We start from the raw sequence: 20,924 nt of genomic DNA on the forward strand, positions 1-20,924 counted from the left end.
TAGTACTAGAAATACCATTTGACCCAGCAATCCCATTACGGGGTATATACCCGAAGGATTATAAATCATGCTGCTATAAAGACACATGCACACATATGTTTATTGCAGCACTATTCACAATAGCAAAGACTTGGAACCAACCCAAATGTCCAGCAATGATAGACTGGATTAAGAAAATGTGGCACATATACACCATGGAATACTATGCAGCCATAAAAAATGATGAGTTCATGTCCTTTGTAGGGACATGGATGAAGCTGGAAACCATCATTCTCAGCAAACTATCACAAGGACAAAAAAACCAAACACCGCATGTTCTCACTCATAGGTGGGAATTGAACAATGAGAACACTTGGACACAGGAAGGGGAACATCACACTCCGGGGCCTGTTGTGGGGTGGGGGGTGGGGGGAGGGATAGCATTAGGAGATATACCTAATGTTAAATGACGAGTTAATGGGTGCAGCACACCAACATGGCACATGTATACATATGTAACAAACCTGCACGTTGTTCACATATACCCTAAAACTTAAAGTATAATAAATAAATTTAAAAAAAATTCATTTTTTAGAATTATACATTTCCAGTTACATATATAACTGGAAATTTTCCAGAATAAAAACTTAGTATCTACCATATATTTTAGAAATATATGCTCATAATGAAGTTGAGAGAAATAAGAAAAGGTTCATTTCTAAGGAAAGATATAACGTCTTAACCTTATCTTCCAAATATTAAAACAAAACACAAGCTTCCAATAGTATCCTCCAAAATATTAGTTTTTATTCTTTGACAGTCATGTTGAAATTTTTGCTTAGCTAGAAATTTAAAAACTAAATTTCATTATTTTATTTAAACAGAGATTTAAAAATTGAAAAATATATAAGCTGGATAAGAGTTGCTTTTTTACAGAAGATGATTCTCCATCAGTTTCCCCTATTTCTCCATGCATCACACCATACTGTCATGTATAAATAAACATTTATAACAAATATTCCCAAAATATTTTTAAAGCAGAAAATCTTATAGTCATAGCAAAACCACCAATGGGAAACAAACTCTTGTCTTATCCCAGGCTGTTCTGCTTTATTCATGAACATTACTAAGCCCCTGAAAATGAAGAACAGTTATTGTCTGCACTGTGACAAAGCCAACACTCCTCCTTGCAAACAGCAGTACTTATTTATGAACAGCAACTGACATAAGGATAGAAGTTTTCTTTTTCTGCCCTATAAAATACTGCATGGATGATTGCCCGTAGAATATAGTGAAGTCCCAGGTCATAATCATGAGTCCTTCTAAAAACAGATTTTTGGCCAGGCATGGTGGCTCATGCCTATAATCCCAGCACTTCGGAAGACCAAAGTAGGTGGATGGGTTGAGCTCAGGAGTTCAAGACCAGATGGGGCAATATGGCAAAAACCCACTCTACAAAATATCAAAAATTGCCAGGCAAGCTGTCATGAGCCTGTAGTCATAGCTACTCGGGAAGCTGTGGTAGGAGAATCACTTTAGCCTTTGAAATTGAGGTTGCAGTGAGCCATGTGATCACACCACTGCACTTTGGACTGGGCAACAGAGTGAGACCCTGTCTCAAAAATTATAATAGAAAAAATGAAAATAAATAAAAAATAAAAGCAGATTTTTGTCTGTTTTGTTCATTTTAAGAAAATGTGGGCCGGGCATGGTGGCTCACACCTGTAATCTCAGCACTTTGGGAGGGCAAGGTGGGTAGATCATGACGTCAGGAGTTCAAGACCAGCCTGGTAAACATGGTGAAACCCCGTCTCTACTAAAAATACAAAAATTAGCTGGGCATGGTGGCACGCATCTGTAATCCCAGCTGCTCAGGAGGCTGAGGCAAAAGAATCACTTCAACCTGGGAGGCAGAGGTTGCAGTGAGCAGAGATCACGCCACTGCACTCTAGCCTGGGTGACAAAACAAGACTTTCATCTCGGGAAAAAAAAAAAAAGAAAAAACAAAGAAAGAAAAGAAAAGAAAATCTGCCTAAAGCAAACACAAATAAATTTCTTTAAAACACACACACACACACACACACACACACACACACACACACACACAAACAGAAGAGTTGTCCTAGAGGCTAATTCTAGCCTAACTGGAATATACATAGGCAGTGGACTACAGAGCCCAGTGTGAATTTCACATAGGATAATCTTAGGTCTCTTCTAACAACAGCTGTCAGCACGGCTTCCTCTCTCCCTCACGCATTTCTAACCTCCCAGCCTTCATCTAACAATAGTGTGACCTCTGCTAAATCCACAGACCCAAGTGATCATCCTCACTGGCTGTATTCAAAGGATTGCTCTAAAAAACATGTTTCCATGGGGTCCCATAAGGTCCATGAGGAAAGAGACCATACTACATCCCAGTCCAATGTCTTTTACAACCTATGATATAACTCGGAAAACAGATTAATATTGTTGAACTAGGAAATATAAATGAACTATCTGAAAACAAAAAAATCAAAATGTAGCAAATCTACTTACATCATTTGAGAAGCTAATTGATTTCTCTATTAAATTTCTCTCAAGTAGACTGTTTCCCAAAAAATGTGTTGGCTGCTTCCTTCTTATAAAGACTTTATATTGTTTTCAGATATTTTAATTGCACAGAAACTAGATGGAGGGCATTTTACTTAATGATAAGGTAGCCTGCTCATTTATGATACGGCAAATCGGTCTCTCATATTGCTTTTGGCATATATATTTAAGCTTGTTTTTATGGAAATAAGCCTAAAGCTACTTATTCAATTCAATAAAAGTGGGTATTCTTATTAGGGAATTTGGTTCCAGAAAAGTTAGCCTTTAGGCAAATTTCTTTTAAATTTGTCTTCCCTTGCTCTTCTTAAATAAAACTTGACATCTACTAAGGAAGAAATTATAATTTATTATTAAAAAAATGGTATTTAAGAATGTCTCTATACTTTTTATAATTAATTTTTAAATAACAAAACTCAACCTAATGAATTAAGCAGATATAATTTAGTAAACAGAAAACAAAGGTTTACATAAAATTAGCTGACACTTCAGTAGAGATGATCTCCTTAACATATATTTCCACTACTGAGATGGTCATCACTAAACTTTTAGCAGTATCACCAAAACTTTTCACTAGCCTCAATCCATCTTAAAAGTCTAAATATTCCAGGTTTCCTAACCCTTTGAACGTAATGTGCTCTATCTTGATCACATGTCCAAGATTCAATATGAATCCAGTTCACCTTTTTAAGCATATGACCACCTACCACAAACTCCCTGTTCTGCTCAGACTGACATATTCACTGTGTGATCTCCAAACTGTATATTTCATATTGTACCTACTATTCTTTTCATTACAAGAAAATATAATTTTCTGTAGATGGTTAAGGGCTTCTAACTCAGCTAAATCACAAATCTTTGCTTAAAATGTATATCAGTAAATTTTCCTCCAACAATTTCACATAATTCACATATTGTAGAATAAATCCTACAATAGAAATAAAGTTGTTTTGTAAGGCATCTAAAAAAGTAGCTGAATTTATAAAACCTTAAAATCTGACATTTCACACTTTCTACAAAAAAGCATTAATTCATCATGAACTACACTTTAACTTAAATTTTATTCTGATTTATTGCATTTATTTTAATAACTATCATTTTAAAAATTAAAGAGCTCTGTGATTTACTTATATATGTACACAAAGCAAATTATTCAAATAGATTGACATTAATATACTTATTTAAAAGGAATACTAACAGAAGTTATATTATGCATTGAACAAAGGTAACAATTTGAAAAGCTGTATAATCTAGATATTTTCATTCTAGCCATATACAGAATAGCTAATGCTTTATAAGAAGAAAAATAAATTAAGCTATTTTATTGTAGTAATAAGGAATTTTATAGAAGAGATGACTAAAATAAGAAAAAGATCATGTATTTTTCAGTGTGCCTTGTAATTTTATAACCCATTAATTTTATATCTGAACATACTGCTTGAATTAAGGTTGAGTTCTGGTCTTAACTGACCCTTAAACATCCAATTAACATTTCCTATTTTACTATTTATCAGACTTGCTTGCACTTTGATATATTCCACTGGTGTTCTTATGAAAACCATATGAGATTATAGCGAGGAAATTTAAAGAGTATTTATTCAAATAACAGGGGTCTGTTGGGGGATTGGGGGCAAGGGGAGGGAGAGCATTAGGACAAATTCCTAATGCATGCAGGGCTCAAAACCTAGATGACGGGTTGATGGGTGCAGCAAACCACCATGGCACATGTATACCTATGTAACAAACCTGCATGTTTTGCACATGTATCTCAGAACTTAAAGTAAAATTTTATATAAAATAAAATAAAATTATGAGACATCCAAAAAAATTTTTAATAGATAAATCCATAATTACCCGGTTAAAAGCAATGAGATTTTATGTTATAGAACTTTTCCATGAAATCTAATAATTATATCTGTTCATATTAAAGTACAGCTATGGGTCAGAATGTTGGCAGACCTGCAAGAACCCTATAGCAGTATATATTTCCAACGATCATTTCACTAACATAACAGTCCAACTTAGTTTCCCCATTCCAACTCAATATATATGCCCACGATGACCTCAGAAACAAGTTTTGAAGGTTAGAAAAAGTTAAAACCTCATTTTATACCAGAATGTTATGTAAATACAAGGAAATAAACCCAGCCAAGTTTGCCAATGTAACTATCTTAGGCAAATTACATAACACGGCCAGTCCTTAATTGCAGTACTCAAGATCCACTTACCTTGAAAAGCAGCCGCATTTCGAGATATTAGAAACTTTAATGTAGAGCTGGACGTCTGAAGAAACTGCTGCATATCCTGGCGAGCCGCAATCTGGTATCTCTCCTCCATCTTCCTGGTGCAACATGTAGGGTTTTTGGATATGCAAACCTGAAGATCAGGTCCTGGAACACACAATATTTTTCAGAATGATTACCTGTTCATTTAACAAGTATTACATATTATATATCAGGCGTTATGAACAGTCCTGCACACAAAGGACTATGTGAGGAATGGATTTGCTAGAGTACTTGCCATAGGGAAGTTTATCCATTGCTCATTAACACAATCGTAAACAAAATATTCTAAACCATTAACTCTTTGCTCAAATATTATATTAACTTCTTGGTCAAATATTAAGTATCTCCACTCAATAGAAAGCAAATTAACTATTATGTAAGTACAGAGCTCAATCAAGAAAAAGGTTTTGTTTTTGTGGGTTTTGTTGCTTATTCTATCAATTCAGCCAAAATTGTCTGAAATAAATGTTATAGATAATTATGTGGACTAAAATAATTGCTTTTCATGGGGAAATGAAACTGAATTTTGAACATCACATAAAGGTCAAAAAACTTGACCTGATTTCTCAGCTGCCATCAGGCTCGTGCTGCTTGTCAAGTAGGCTATCTCTGCAATAATGACATGCTGGGAGATCAAGGCCCCCATGGGCCCAAGCTCAGCATCCAAGATTCCACTCACTATATAGCTGGCGAGAGACAATTCCCTCCTTTAAAAGCACTTTTTAGTTGGACAATCATATTTAGAAGAATCCTGTGAAGATGTGTATTGCATGAAATGCAAAGTTATTAACATATGAAATGTAAGAGTTATGGTTACAAAAAAACCTTTGCTAGTATCACTAAACTCTCATCCTGGTAGGCCACCAGGACAAGCACCTTTATGCACAGCCGATACGCTAGAGGACAGAGAGGAGAAGATGTGGAGCACAAAGAGCGCCCAAAGAGGAAATCCTGATGGAGAGAGTCGATGTGAGCCCCAGGGCATTCCAAGGCTACTAGATTATATGTAAAGCTCAGGACAATTTTATTTACATAATGGCCTAATACGGTTATTCCCTTACTTTAGAATAACAAGAAGAATTGTGGCCCTTAATCTCTGTGAGTTTCACAGGTTCCACATTAGTTCTTCATCAACCAATTTTAGATCAGCAAAACAGGTGCATGCACACAGACATACACACAAGACGCATGCACCTAACAGCCACCTTTCAAGCCCTTCCTACTTTTTCACCCAGAGTTGGCCTCAAGTCTCACATTTCCAAAAGTCGGTTCTGGGTCAGATGAAAATATGTGAAACCACTCTGAGCTTCCTGTCAACATGGGACACCAAAATCTCTAACAATTTTGGCTGTAGTTTGTTTAAGACAGACAAATAAAAAATGACAGTATTTTGACACTTTACAAAGGCTAAGAAGCATAAAATATTCATAAGTGTCACAGTAGGTAACATTTTGGCAATTGTTTTTCACTTATCTTACCTAAAGTTACATAAGAGCAAATTCTACTTCAAACAGTAAAATTATTTGAAAAAAAAAAAAAAAGCTATCTTCTCAGCTTTATTCCTAAATTGAAGGATTAAGGAATTAGCATCCAGATAAAAGCAATAATAGAGATTGAGGAAAATAACTAATGAATAAATATTAAAGTATATAAACATATTTAGTGTAGGAAAAACTGCTGAGGAATAAAAAGAACAATAACAGCAGATCATAGCAAGTATCTCTTTGGAATGTAAATATATAACACTGTTTTGTTAGGCCAATTCCTAAACATGGCCTGTGAAGGCCTCCAAGTTGTGATCCCTCCTTTCCTCCCTCCCTCTCCAGTCTCATCTCCGGAACAATGGCCATTGTACTCTTCCCATCACACTCTGGCCTTATTTCAGCTCTCCATGTTCACCAAGCTCTTTCTTGCCACAGAACCGTTTTCCATTGTCTTCTCTCTGTCTCAGACACCCTTACCCTTCCTGTTCTCATGCGCACAGGCAGCAAACCCTCAAAGATTGACTTATGTCTCCTTGGCACATTTCCATCAGTATTGCCTATAAGATAAGCTTGAATAATTTAGAGTTGGGGTCACAGTGAAACGGGAAAAGAGTTGACAGGAAATGCGTTCCCTACGTTACTGTATCAGTCCAAAAGACAGACAAGATGAACAAACTCCTCAGGGAAAGAGCCATCTCTTACGTTTTGTTCACAGTATCAGCACAAAGGGCATAATAAGATGTTTGGGTGGTATAAAGCCCAGGATCCTGTTGTAAATAGAACAGGCATCATAAGAAAACAAAGCTAGAGTGAACCCAGATACTATTATGAATGGTAACTAGAGGTATCTGAAGATTTCAATGCCTGGCTTCGAGGAACGTGGCATGATCCCAGAATTCTATGAGACAACAAGAGTACACAACCCAGGCTCTGGAGTGACAGTCATGTTTCTGAACAGTAAAATCAAACTCCAAAAGAAACAGAATACTAAAAACAAAACTTAAAATTAAACAGTATGTGCCTCAATGAAGGAGACTTCAACCAGAATTGTGGGGATGTTTCTGAATTCTCACCCAGAAGCAGCAGCAGTGGTTAGTATGTCTTCCTTTCTGTTCTCCAGCATAAGACATTCACAGATATCTACATGCTTGTGTATTTTCAACATGTTAAATAGGAACATCAGGAGGTATTCTGGAAATATGGTGGCAGTGGCAGTAGCAACATAGTTTTCACTATCTCCAAATCCCCACAGAAAACCAGATAGAACTAGAAAACAAACCCCCAAAAAACAAAAACAAAATTAGATGACATGATATCCCCACAAACTTTAAAATACAAACAGAATGGGGAGAAACCAGCAATAGGCACAAGATCTTCACAGTATCAGAGCAGGCACAGGGTAGAAGAAAGATGCAACAGAGGGATGTCTGAAGGATCTGAGATCAGGAGAACCCCAAAATAGTGAGCAGGAGTCACAGGAAAGCACAGCGACCCACTTGAGAATACAGTAGCTCCCCATTTAACCATGGTTCCACTTTCTATGCTTCCAGTTCCCCACAGTCAATCACAGTCTGAAAATATTAAATGGGAAATTCCAGAACCAAAAATCTCGTAAGATTTTGCCCGGGTGTGGTGGCTCATGCCTGTAATCCCAGCACTTTGGGAGGCCAAGGCAAGCAGATCACTTGAGGTCAAGAGTTCGAGACCAGCCTGGCCAACATGGCAAAACCCCATCTCTACTAAAACTACAAAAATTAGCCGGGAATGGTGGCGTGTACCCATAATCCCAGCTACTCAGGAGACTGAGGCAGGAGAATCACTTGCAGCTCGGAGGTGAAGGCTGCTGTGAGCCGAGATCGTGCCACTGCCCTCGAGTCTGGGGGACAGAGCAAGACTCTGTCTCAAAACAAACAAACAAACAAACAAACAAATAAACAATCTGATAAGGTTTAAATTGCTTGCTGTTCTGAGTAGCACGATGAAATCTCATGCCTTCCTGAGTCATCCCACCTGGGGTGTCGATCACCCCTTTGTCCAGGAGATCTCCGCTGCCTGTGCGTCCCACCAGTTAACCACTTTCTAGCCCTCTTGGTGGTCAAGAGGACACTGTCCCGCTATGGCAGTGTTTGTGTTCAAGTAACCTTTATTTTACTTCAAAATGGCTCCAAAGCACAAGAATCATAATACTAGCCATCTGGATTTGCCCAAAGTGCTTCGCTTAAATGAAAAGGTGAAAGTTCTTCAGTTAATAAGAAAAGAAAAAATAACGATATGCTGAGTCTACTAAGATCTACGTAAGAATGAATCTTCTATCCATGAAATGGTGAAGAAGGGAAAAATAATTTGTGCAGCGTTGCCATCGCAACTCAAACTGAAAAGTTACGGCCACAGCACGTAAGTCCTTAGTTAAGATGGAAAAGGCATTCAATTTGTGGGTGGAAGACATGAACAGAAACATGTTCTGACTGACAGCAATCAGGTTTGGTTCTATCTGATGCTTCGGGGATCTACAGTGGGTCTTGGAACATATCCCCTATAAATAAGTGGGGCTCCTACAGCAGCTAAAACTGGGAGAATTTTGCCCCCTCAATCATTAAATGTGTTCTATTGACCCATGATAGAAAAGAAGGAACAAGAGCAGTCCGCACCCCAGTAAACAATCAAACAGGTCCAGCAGGGCTCCTTTCCAGGATAGAACCACCACACACAGGAGAGAAATTCTGTAAGTGAAATCAAACTTCAACAGAACAGGGATTCAAGACACATAGAGAAAGTCTAGCCCAAAGTGCAAAGGAAAATAAATCCAGAAAATAACATAGAACAAGCTGCCATATTTTTAAACACTACACAAAATCAACAGAAGAGGAAGCTCTGCAATGTTAGAGAAGCTATGCTGAAGCCTGTCTCAATAAAAATGTTCAGAAAAAGAAACACTAACTTCATATGAAATGACAAAAATATTGAGGTCAACACTCAGAGTTACTGTAATAAAAAAGAGAATAAGAAACAGAATAATATCCCACAGACAAGAAAAAATATGCCGGAATGATACGCTCCCTCCAAAAAAGATCAAAAACTTAGCCATACTATTTCAAAACAAGCTGAAAGACAATGACACAAAACATGAAAGAAAAACATATGTCAGAATTTTAAAACTCAGATATGAGGTGACAGTACTCAGGATAAAAATTAAAGATAAAAGCAAATAATTCTAAATGAAGCCTTACTAGAAGGAACACAAGAGCCAATCACACAAACATAATGCCTTAAGAGAAACAGAAAATGAAAAATAAAAATTTTGGAAAATCAAAAAGAATGAAGGAATTTGAAAGATAGTGACAACAAATACCAAAGTGAGATGTTGATCATGTAAGCCCCTGAAGAAAAAAACAGGATAAATACTAAAAACTGTACTTTATGTCATCTGAAATTGTTGTGAGTCTAATATAGGATAAACAAGCAATTTTGGAATGTTCTAATTCTATCCTCTAATTCCATCGTGTATTCTTGAAAATCCGGATTGTTAGTGTGGAAGAACAGAAATACAGACATGATAAAGAAGAAGTTAAGTAAGACTCTGTAATCTTGAATTTGAATTACAAGTACTAATATGAATTCATAAAGAATTTTACCTTTTGGGGTGGAGCCAAGATGGCCAAATAGGAACAGCTCCGGTCTCCAGCTCCCAGCCGCAGCGACACAGAAGACAGGTGATTTCTGCATTTCTGCTTGAGGTACCGGTTTCATCTTACTAGGGAGTGCCTAACAGTGGGTGCAGGACAGTCGGTGAAGCGCCCTGTGCGCGAGCCAAAGCAGGGCGAGGCACTGCCTCACTCGGGAAGCGCAAGGGGTCAGGGAGTTCCCTTTCAAAGAAAGGGGAAACAGACGGCACCTGGAATATCGGGTCAGTCCCATCCTAATACTGCGCTTTTCCAACGGGCCTGGAAAACGGCACACTAGGAGATTGTGTCCCGCACCTGGCTCGGAGGATCCTATGCCCACGGAGTCTCGCTGATTGCTAGCACAGCAGTCTGAGATCAAGCTGCAAGGCGGCAACCAGGCTGGGGGAGGGGCGCCCGCCATTGCCCAGGCTTGCTTAGGTAAACAAAGCAGCCAGGAAGCTCGAACTGGGTGGAGCCCACCACAGCTCAAGGAGGCCTGCCTGCCTTTGTAGGCTCCACCTCTGGGGGCAGGGCACAGACAAACAAAAACTCAGCAAGAACCTCCACAGACTTAAATGTCCCTGTCTGACTGACAGCTTTGAAGAGAGTAGTGGTTCTCCCAGCACGCAGCTGGAGATCTGAGAACGGACAGACTGCCTCCTAAAGTGGGTCCCTCACCCCTGAGCAGCCTAACTGGGAGGAACCCCCCCAGTAGGGACAGACTGACACCTCATTCAGCTGGGTACTCCTCTGAGACAAAACTTTCAGAGGAACTATCAGACAGCTGAATTTGTGGTCTCACGAAAATCTGCTGTTCTGCAGCCACCGCTGCTGACACCCAGCCAAACAGGGTCTGGAGTGGACCTCTAGTAAACTCCAACAGACCTGCAGCTGAGGGTCCTGTCTGGTAGAAGGAAAACTAACAAACAGAAAGGACATCCACACCAAAAACCCATCTGTACATCACCATCATCAAAGACAAAAAGTACATAAAACCACAAAGATGGGGAAAAAACAGAGCAAAAAAACTGGAAACTCTAAAAAACAGAGCACCTCTCCTCCTCCAAAGGAACGCAGTTCCTCACCAGCAACGGAACAAAGCTGGATGGAGGATGACTTTGACGAGTTGAGAGAAGAAGGCTTCAGATGATCAAACTACTCTGAGCTACGAGAGGAAATTCAAAACAATAGCAAAGAAGTTAAAAACTTTGAAAAAAAATTAGAAGAATAGATAACTAGAATAACCAATGGAGAGAAGGGCTTAAAGGAGCTGATGGAGCTGAAAGCCAAGTTTCGAGAACTATGCGAAGATTGCAGAAGCCTCAGTAGCAGATGCGATCAACTGGAAGAAAGGGTATCGCTGATGGAAGATGAAATGAATGAAATGAAGAGAGAAGGGAAGTTTAGAGAAAAAAGAATAAAAAGAAATGAACAAAGCCTCCAAGAAATTTAGGACTATGTGAAAAGACCAAACCTACGTCTGATTGGTGTACCTGAAAATGATGGGGAGAATGGAACCAAGTTGGAAAACACTCTGCAAGATATTATCCAGGAGAACTTCCCCAATCTAGCAAGGCAGGCCAGCATTCAGATTCAGGAAATACAGAGAATGCTACAAAGATACTCCTCAGGAAGAGCAACTCCAAGACGCATAATTGTCAGATTCACCGAAGTTGAAATGAAGGAAAAAATGTTAAGGGAAGCCAGAGAGAAAGGTCGGGTTACCCACAAAGGGAAGCCCATCAGACTAACAGCTGATCTCTCGGCAGAAACTCTACAAGCCAGAAGAGAGTGGGAGCCGATATTCAACATTCTTAAAGAAAAGAATTTTCAACCCAGAATTTCCTATCCCGCCAAACTAAGCGTCATAAGTCAAGGAGAAATAAAATACTTTACAGACAAGCAAATGCTGAGGGATTTTGTCACCACCAGGCCTGCCCTAAAAGAGCTCCTGAAGGAAGCACTAAACATGGAAAGGAACAACCGGTACCAGCCCCTGCAAAAACACGCCAAATTGTAAAGACCATCGAGGCTAGGAAGAAACTATAGCAACTAACGAGCAAAATAACCAACTAACATCATAATGACAGGATCAGATTCACACATAACAATATTAACGTTAAATGTAAATGGGCTAAATGCTCCAATCAAAAGACACAGACTGGCAAACTGGATAAGGAGTCAGGACCCATCAGTGTGCTGTATTCAGGAAACCCATCTCACGTGCAGAGACACACATAGACTCAAAATAAAGGGATGGAGGAAGATCTATCAAGCAACTGGAAAACAAAAAAAGGCAGGGGTTGCAATCCTAGTCTCTGATAAAATAGACTTTAAACCAACAAAGATCAAAAGAGACAAAGAAGGCCATTACATAATGGTAAAGGGATCAATTCAACAGGAAGAGCTAACTATCCTAAATATATATGCACCCAACACAGGAGCACCCAGATTCATAAAGCAAGTCCTCAGTGACCTGCAAAGGGACTTAAACTCCCACACAATAATAATGGAAGACTTTAACACCCCACTGTCAACATTAGACAGATCAACGAGACAGAAAGTTAACAAGGATATCCAGGAATTGAACTCAGCTCTACATAAAGTGGACCTAATAGAAATCTACAGAACTCTCCACCCCAAGTCAACAGAATATACATTTTTTTCAGCACCACACCACACCTATTCCAAAATTGACCACATAGTTGGAAGTAAAGCTCTCCTCAGCAAATGTAAAAGAACAGAAATTATAACAAACTGTCTCTCAGACCACAGTGCAATCAAACTAGAACTCAGGATTAGGAAACTCACTCAAAACCGCTCAACTACATGGAAACTGAACAACCTGCTCCTGAATGACTATTGGGTACATAATGAAATGAAGGCAGAAATAAAGATGTTCTTTGAAACCAATGAGAACAAAGACACAACATACCAGAATCTCTGGGACACATTCAAAGCAGTGTGTAGAGGGAAATTTATAGCACTAAATGCCCACAAGAGAAAGCAGGAAAGATCCAAAATTGACACCCTAACAACACAATTAAAAGAACTAGAAAAGCAAGAGCAAACACATTCAAAAGCTAGCAGAAGGCTAGAAATAACTAAAATCAGAGCAGAACTGAAGGAAATAGAGACACAAAAAACCCTTCAAAAAATTAATGAATCCAGGAGCTGGTTTTTTGAAAAGATCAACAAAATTGATAGACCGCTAGCAAGACTAATAAAGAAGAAAAGAGAGAAGAATCAAATAGATGCAATAAAAAACGAAAAAGGGGATATCACCACCGATCCCACAGAAATACAATCTACCATCAGAGAATACTACAAACACCTCTATGCAAATAAACTAGAAAATCTAGAAGAAATGGATAAATTCCTCGACAAATACACCCTCCCAAGACTAAAGCAGGAAGAAGTTGAATCTCTGAATAGACCAATAACAGGCTCTGAAATTGTGGCAATAATCAATAACTTACCAACCAAAAAGAGACCAGGACCTGATGGATTCACAGCTGAGTTCTACCAGAGGTACAAGGAGGAACTGGTACCATTCCTTCTGAAACTATTCCAATCAATAGAAAAAGAGGGAATCCTCCCTAACACATTTTACGAAGCCAGCATCGTCCTGATACCAAAGCCTGGCAGAGACATAACCAAAAAAGAGAATTTCAGACCAATATCCTTGATGAACATTGATGCAAAAATCCTCAATAAAATACTGGCAAACCGAATCCAGCAGCACATCAAAAAGCTTATCCACCATAATCAAGTGGGCTTCATCCCTGGGATGCAAGGCTAGTTCAACATACGCAAATCAATAAATGTAATCCAGCATATAAACAGAACCAAAGACAAAAACCACATGATTATCTCAATAGATGCAGAAAAGGCCTTTGACAAAATTCAACAACCCTTCATGCTAAAAACTCTCAATAAATTAGGTATTGATGGGACGTATCTCAAAATAATAAGAGCTATCTACGACAAACCCACAGCCAATATCATACTGAATGGGCAAAAACTGGAAGCATTCCCTTTGAAAACTGGCACAAGACAGGGATGCCCTCTCTCACCACTCCTATTCAACATAGTGCTGGAAGTTCTGGCCAGAGCAATCAGGCAGGAGAAGGAAATAAAGGCTATTCAATTAGGAGAAGAGGAAGTCAAATTGTCCCTGTTTGCAGATGACATGATTGTATATCTAGAAAACCCCATTGTCTCAGCCCAAAATCTCCTTAAGCTGATTAACAACTTCAGCAAAGTCTCAGGATACAAAATTAATGTACAAAAATCACAAGCATTCTTGTACACCAATAACAGACAAACAGAGAGCCAAATCATGAGTGAACTCCCATTCACAATTGCTTCAAAGAGAATAAAATACCTAGGAATCCAACTTACAAGGGATGTGAAGGACCTCTTCAAGGAGAACTACAAACCACTGCTCAATGAAATAAAAGAGGATACAAACAAATGGAAGAACATTCCATGCTCATGGGTTGGAAGAATCAATATTGTGAAAATGGCCATACTGCCCAAGGTAATTTATAGATTCAATGCCATCCCCATCAAGCTACCAATGAATTTCTTCACAGAATTGGAAAAAACTACTTTAAAGTTCATATGGAACCAAAAAAGAGCCCGCATCGCCAAGTCAATCCTAAGCCAAAAGAACAAAGCTGGAGGCATCACGCTACCTGACTTTAAACTATACTACAAGGCTACAGTAACCAAAACAGCATGGTACTGGTACCACAACAGAGACATAGATCAATGGAACAGAACAGAGCCCTCAGAAATGATGCCGCATATCTACAACTATCTGATCTTTGACAAACCTGACAAAAACGAGAAATGGGGAAAGGATTCCCTATTTAATAAATGGTGCTGGGAAAACTGGCTAGCCATATGTAGAAAGCTGAAACTGGATCCCTTCCTTACACCTTATACAAAAATTAATTCAAGATGGATTAAAGACTTATATGTTAGACCTAAAACCATTAAAATCCTACAAGAAAACCTAGGCAATACCATTCAGGACATAGGCATGGGCAAGGACTTCATGTCTAAAACACCAAAAGCAATGGCATCAAAAGCCAAAATCGACAAATGGGATCTCATTAAACTAAAGAGCTTCTGCACAGCAAAAGAAACTATCATCAGAGTGAACAGGCAACCTACACAATGGGAGAAAATTTTTGCAACCTACTCATCTGACAAAGGGCTAATATCCAGAATCTACAATGAACTCAAACAAATTTACAAGAAAAAAACAAACAACCCCATCAAAAAGTGGGCAGAGGACATGAACAGACACTTCTCAAAAGAAGACATTTATGCAGCCAAAAAACACATGAAGAAATGCTCCTCATCACTGGCCATCAGAGAAATGCAAATCAAAACCACAGTGAGATACCATCTCACACCAGTTAGAATGGCCATCATTAAAAAATCAGGAAACAACAGGTGCTGGAGAGGATGTGGAGAAATAGGAACACTTTTACACTGTTGGTGGGACTGTAAACTAGTTCAACCATTGTGGAAGTCAGTGTGGCGATTCCTCAGGGATCTCGATCTAGAAATACCATTTGACCCAGCCATCCCATTACTGGGTATATACCCAAAGGACTATAAATCATGCTGCTATAAAGACACATGCACACGTATGTTTATTGCGGCACTATTCACAATAGCAAAGAGTTGGAACCAACCCAAATGTCCAACAACGATAGACTGGATTAAGAAAATGTGGCACATATACACCATGGAATACTATGCAGCCATAAAAAATGATGAGTTCGTGTCCTTTGTAGGGACATGGATGAAACTGGAAAACATCATTCTCAGTAAACTATCGCAAGGACAAAAAACCAAACACCGCATGTTCTCACTCATAGGTGGGAATTGAACAATGAGAACTCATGGACACAGGAAGGGGAACATCACGCTCCGGGGACTGTTGTGGGGTGGGGGGAAGGGGGAGGGACAGCATTAGGAGATACACCTAATGCTAAATGACGAATTAATGGGTGCAGGAAATCAACATGGCACATGGATACATATGTAACAAACCTGCACATTGTGCACATGTACCCTAAAACCCTAAAGTATAATAAAAAAAAAAAAAAAAAAAAAAAAAAAAAAAAAAAAAAAAAAAAAAAAAAAGCAATGGCAACAAAAGCCAAAATTGACAAATGGGATCTCATTAAACTAAAGAGCTTCTGCACAGCAAAAGAAACTACCATCAGAGTGAACAGGCAACCTACAGAATGGGAGAAAATTTTTGCAACCTACTCATCTGACAGAGGGCTAATATCCAGAATCTACAATGAACTCAAACAAATTTACAAGAAAAAAACAAACAACCCCATCAAAAAGTGGGCAAAGGACATGAACAGACACTTCTCAAAAGAAGACATTTATGCAGCCAAAAAACACATGAAGAAATGCTCATCATCACTGGCCATCAGAGAAATGCAAATCAAAACCACAGTGAGATACCATCTCACACCAGTTAGAATGGCCATCATTAAAAAATCAGGAAACAACAGGTGCTGGAGAGGATGTGGAGAAATAGGAACACTTTTACACTGTTGGTGGGACTGTAAACTAGTTCAACTATTGTGGAAGTCAGTGTGGCGATTCCTCAGGGATCTCGAACTAGAAATACCATTTGACCCAGCCATCCCATTACTGGGTATATACCCAAAGGACTATAAATCGTGCTGCTATAAAGACACATGCACACGTATGTTTATTGCAGCACTATTCACAATAGCAAAGACTTGGAACCAACCCAAATGTCCAACAACAATAGACTGGATTAAGAAAATGTGGCACATATACACCATGGAATATTATGCAGCCATAAAAAATGATGAGTTTGTGTCCTTTGTAGAGACATGGATGAAACTGGAAAATATCATTCTCAGTAAGCTATCGCAAGGACAAAAAACCAAACACCGCATGTTCTCACTCATAGGTGGGAACTGAACAATGAGAACTCATGGTCACAGGAAGGGGAACATCACACTCCGGGGACTGTTGTGGGGTGGCGGGGGGGGGGGGAGGGACAGCATTAGGAGATACATCTAATGCTAAATGACGAGTCAATGGGTGCAGGAAATCAACAAGGCACATGGATACACATGTAACAAACCTGCACATTGTGCACATGTACCCTAAAACCCTAAAGTATAATTAAAAAAAAAAAAAAAGAAGGAAAAAAAAAAAGAATTTTACCTTTAAAAAGTATATAATTCCTACCTTCCCTGAAAAGACCCCACAACAATGACTAACCAGATAGCAAAGGGCATTCCTCATGCCTGGATTATGGTCTTGAAGCATCATTTCCTCAAGAAGAAATCAGCACTTCTTGAATAAATGACTCATTCTTCTGGGGCAGAAAATCTGTCAGATGACAGTCTGACTAAAACATCTTACTTAGCAGATAGCAAAGACGCTATCAAATAACTACCAGGCCATATCAAAAGAACACAGGAGCTGTGTTAGTCTGCTTGGGCTACCATGACAAAATACTATGGACTGGAGCTTAAACAATAGAAATTTATTTTCTCATAGTTCTGGAGGCTGGAAGTTTAAATTCAGGGCACCCACTGGGTTGGTCTCTCGTTGGCTTGCATATGACTGTCTTCCCTCTGTGCCCTCACATGGCCGTTTCTCTGTGCATGCAGATTCCTGGTGTCCCTTCCTCTTCTTCTGAGGACAACAGTCATGTTGGATTAGGGTCCTACACTTGTGGCCTCATGTAAACTTAATTACCTGCTTAAAGGCCCCATCTCTAAATACAATCATATTGGGAGCTTTAATATAAATATTGGGGAGATATATTTTGTTCATGAAAGAAGTCACCCTCGAAATGCTTGCAGTGGCCAAATATGAGACAATTTGAGTTTCAATAATAATTGTAATGGATTGCAACCAATCAAATATGCTTAAATCCATGGGACTGTATTGATTTTTTAAAGTTTGTCAGTTTTAGAGGATGATAAGGGAAGATTATATTAACTTGGAAAATAGTAAATAAAAAGAAAGAAGCAAATAGGTATCCTTCCTTTTGGATATGAACTGTACCAGTAAATAAGCAAACAGCAGATGGCAGAAGCCTCTCTTCATAATAAATAATAAGAGAAATAATAAAATTTGAATGTCACCATTAATCTCCAAGGAACTGATGGATATAGGCATTAAGCAACAGTAGCTGCTAAAATCACAGAGACAACCAGACCTTAAGTGCCTCCTACAGTCCCTGCCAAATACCAACTAGCATCCTGCCAAAGGAATCAAACCTGAGTCTGATCTTGTCTCCAAATCCAGCTGCCAAATTGGAAGAAACACAAAGCACTAAGGAACATTTTTGTACAACACCATGAGTATGCAATCAGCAATATACAGACCGGAATATCCTGAAAGCCAAATTGTCCAGATTCTCAACAGATATATAAGGAAAAGAAAGAGATGGAGGGAGACCTGGTATGTTACAAGAATTATACAAAATAATAAAGTTCTAGATATCTGTTGCACAATGCTGTGCTTATAGTTAGCAATACTATAACATACACTTAAACATTTATTAAGAGAGTAGATGTCATGTTCCATATTTTTATCACAATAAAAAAGAAGAGACATAGAAGATATAACAAATGTTCTTTAAATGGGCAATACATGGAAATGATAAAAACTACTTTTTAACAACAAAAAAAGAAATCATTATAAAAATAGTATACTGGTGACTTTAGTGATAAGAAAATATTTTGTTAATAGGATGGGACTCGTGGAAGGGCTTTCAAGATGATGACAAAAGTTCAAGTTTTCGGCCGGGCGCGGTGGCTCACGCTTGTAATCCCAACACTTTGGGAGGCCGAGGCGGGCGGATCACGAGGTCAGGAGATCGAGACCACGGTGAAACCCCGTCTCTACTAAAAATACAAAAAATTAGCCGGGCATGGTGGCGGGCGCCTGTGGTCCCAGCTGCTCGGGAGGCTGAGGCAGGAGAACGTCGCAAAACCCGGGAGGCAGAGATTGCAGTGAGCCGAGATCGCACCACTGCACTCCAGCCTGGGCGACAGAGCGAGACTCCGTCTCAGAAAAAAAAAAAAAAAAAGTTCAAGTTTTCAACCTGGGTGGTAGTTACAAGGGTGTTCAACTTATAATAATTTATTAAGCCATACATTTGTGTGGCTTCCTGTATCTGTGCTTTATTTAATAATAAAAAATATTTTTAAAGTAGGATTGCTGGTTGACAACACACATTCTCCGTTTATTTCAACATTTACCTCTCCTCTAGTTAATTTACAGGATTTTTATAATTGTAGCACATGTTAGCTTTATTGATGGTAGACATAGAAAAGAGTCTTTGGTATCAATACATTGAGATCAAGACGTACTTATATTTACCAGAGTGGATGTTACATGCTATGAAATACCAAATACTCACCAGATGAAAACAGTGCCTTGAAATTCACAATAGAAAAATGATAATTGGTAAACTTGCTCCTCCTACTTTTTCGGAGACTATCTTCTTTGCATAGGTCCAAGAACTGAGAGAGTTTTGGAAATGTTATAGTGGAAGAAGGGTTTTGACTGAGACACATGTAATCTTTCATCTATGTAGAATAAAAAATACTTAAGACCATTAATCTAGAAAAATCTACTGAGAGCTAGCCAGCATCTGTGCCTCTGCTGGAATATTCTTTGAAAATCCAGGAAAGCAAAGGTCCCAGGAAAGCAAAGCTGAAAATGAATTTGATGGTACAAAGATGCAAGGTTTGCAAATGCCATAGTCATTTTCAAGCTCAGAGTAAAGTCTGGATCCACCATAGTTTCTCCAATTACCTGCAATATAAAGAAATCTAGCCAATACAACAGCAACAATATTTCCCAGGGTAATAGCGTGCCAAACGATTCTACTTTCTTCTGTGATTTATTCCACAAATTCAAAGGGACTTTATACTTAAATGAAGATCTGATAACACCTCTTTAATGGCTACTCAAGTTCCCTGCCCTGAAGTCAAAATAAACCTTACATGTCCAAGAAACAAAAAGGGTCTGACTTGCAGTATGGCTAACTATCTTACAGATAGAAACCATTAACTCTGGGAAAATATAACAGACTTGAAAGCCCTAGAGAGTGGGCAAAAGAGGAAAGGTTCTGAAGAGGAGTCAATATTTGAAGGAAGGAAAAAAGCAGGGGATTAGTTTTCTATCTCTGTGGCTTTTAGCCTGAAGATATTCCACGTACAAAGTGACTCAAATAGAAAACTCATAGTTTTTCTGGACTGAAGAACTAGAAGACAGAGGTTGGGGAAATCAGAGTTTCTAGAAAGTGAAGGGGGAATACCAGGGAAGAGAGGGCCCGAGAGCAAGAACCCCAATTTCTGTGTAAACTCTGCCCAACCTCTGGCTGACCCCTGAACCGCACCTCACATAACTAGAGCAGCCTATAAACAACCTAGCTCTTGGCAAGCTAAGGATGAAGAAACTAAATGAAAATTATAGTTGTTGCCCAAGAGACACAGTGACAGTTTGAGTCTAAACCAGTTAAATTACTCCTAAGACAACCATATCAAAACTCTTCAAAGGAATATAATAGAATCCAGAGTTGGAATAATATAACACTCACCGTGTCTAAGGGGCAATCTAAAATTACTGAACATATGAAGAGTCAGTATAACATGACCCTATTCAAGAGATAAGCCAATAAATTAAGGCCAGCCCCAGATATTAGAATTAACAGAGAAAGGGCCAGGCGCAGTGGCTCAAGCCTGTAATCCCAGCACTTTGGGAGGCCGAGGCGGGCAGATCACGAGGTCAGGAGATCGAGACCATCCTGGCTAACACGGTGAAACCCCGTCTCTACTAAAAATACAAAAAAAATTAGCCGGGAGTGTTGGCGGGCACCTGTA

The 20,924-nt window shown here is 38.9% G+C and overlaps 1 protein-coding gene across 2 annotated transcripts in view; it reads right to left on the reverse strand.

Annotated features, from left to right (window-relative positions):
- Positions 1–20,924, reverse strand: part of GPC5 (glypican 5) — a 1,476,320-nt gene that overhangs the window by 1,419,346 nt on the left and 36,050 nt on the right. For both annotated transcript variants that reach the window (XM_063618675.1, XM_063618676.1), the window contains exon 2: positions 4,794–4,955. In XM_063618675.1, the coding sequence (XP_063474745.1) occupies positions 4,794–4,955 (162 nt within the window). The remainder of the gene's footprint in view (positions 1–4,793; positions 4,956–20,924) is intronic.

Source organism: Symphalangus syndactylus, chromosome 15, assembly GCF_028878055.3.
Source record: "Symphalangus syndactylus isolate Jambi chromosome 15, NHGRI_mSymSyn1-v2.1_pri, whole genome shotgun sequence".
NCBI lineage: Eukaryota > Metazoa > Chordata > Mammalia > Primates > Hylobatidae > Symphalangus > Symphalangus syndactylus.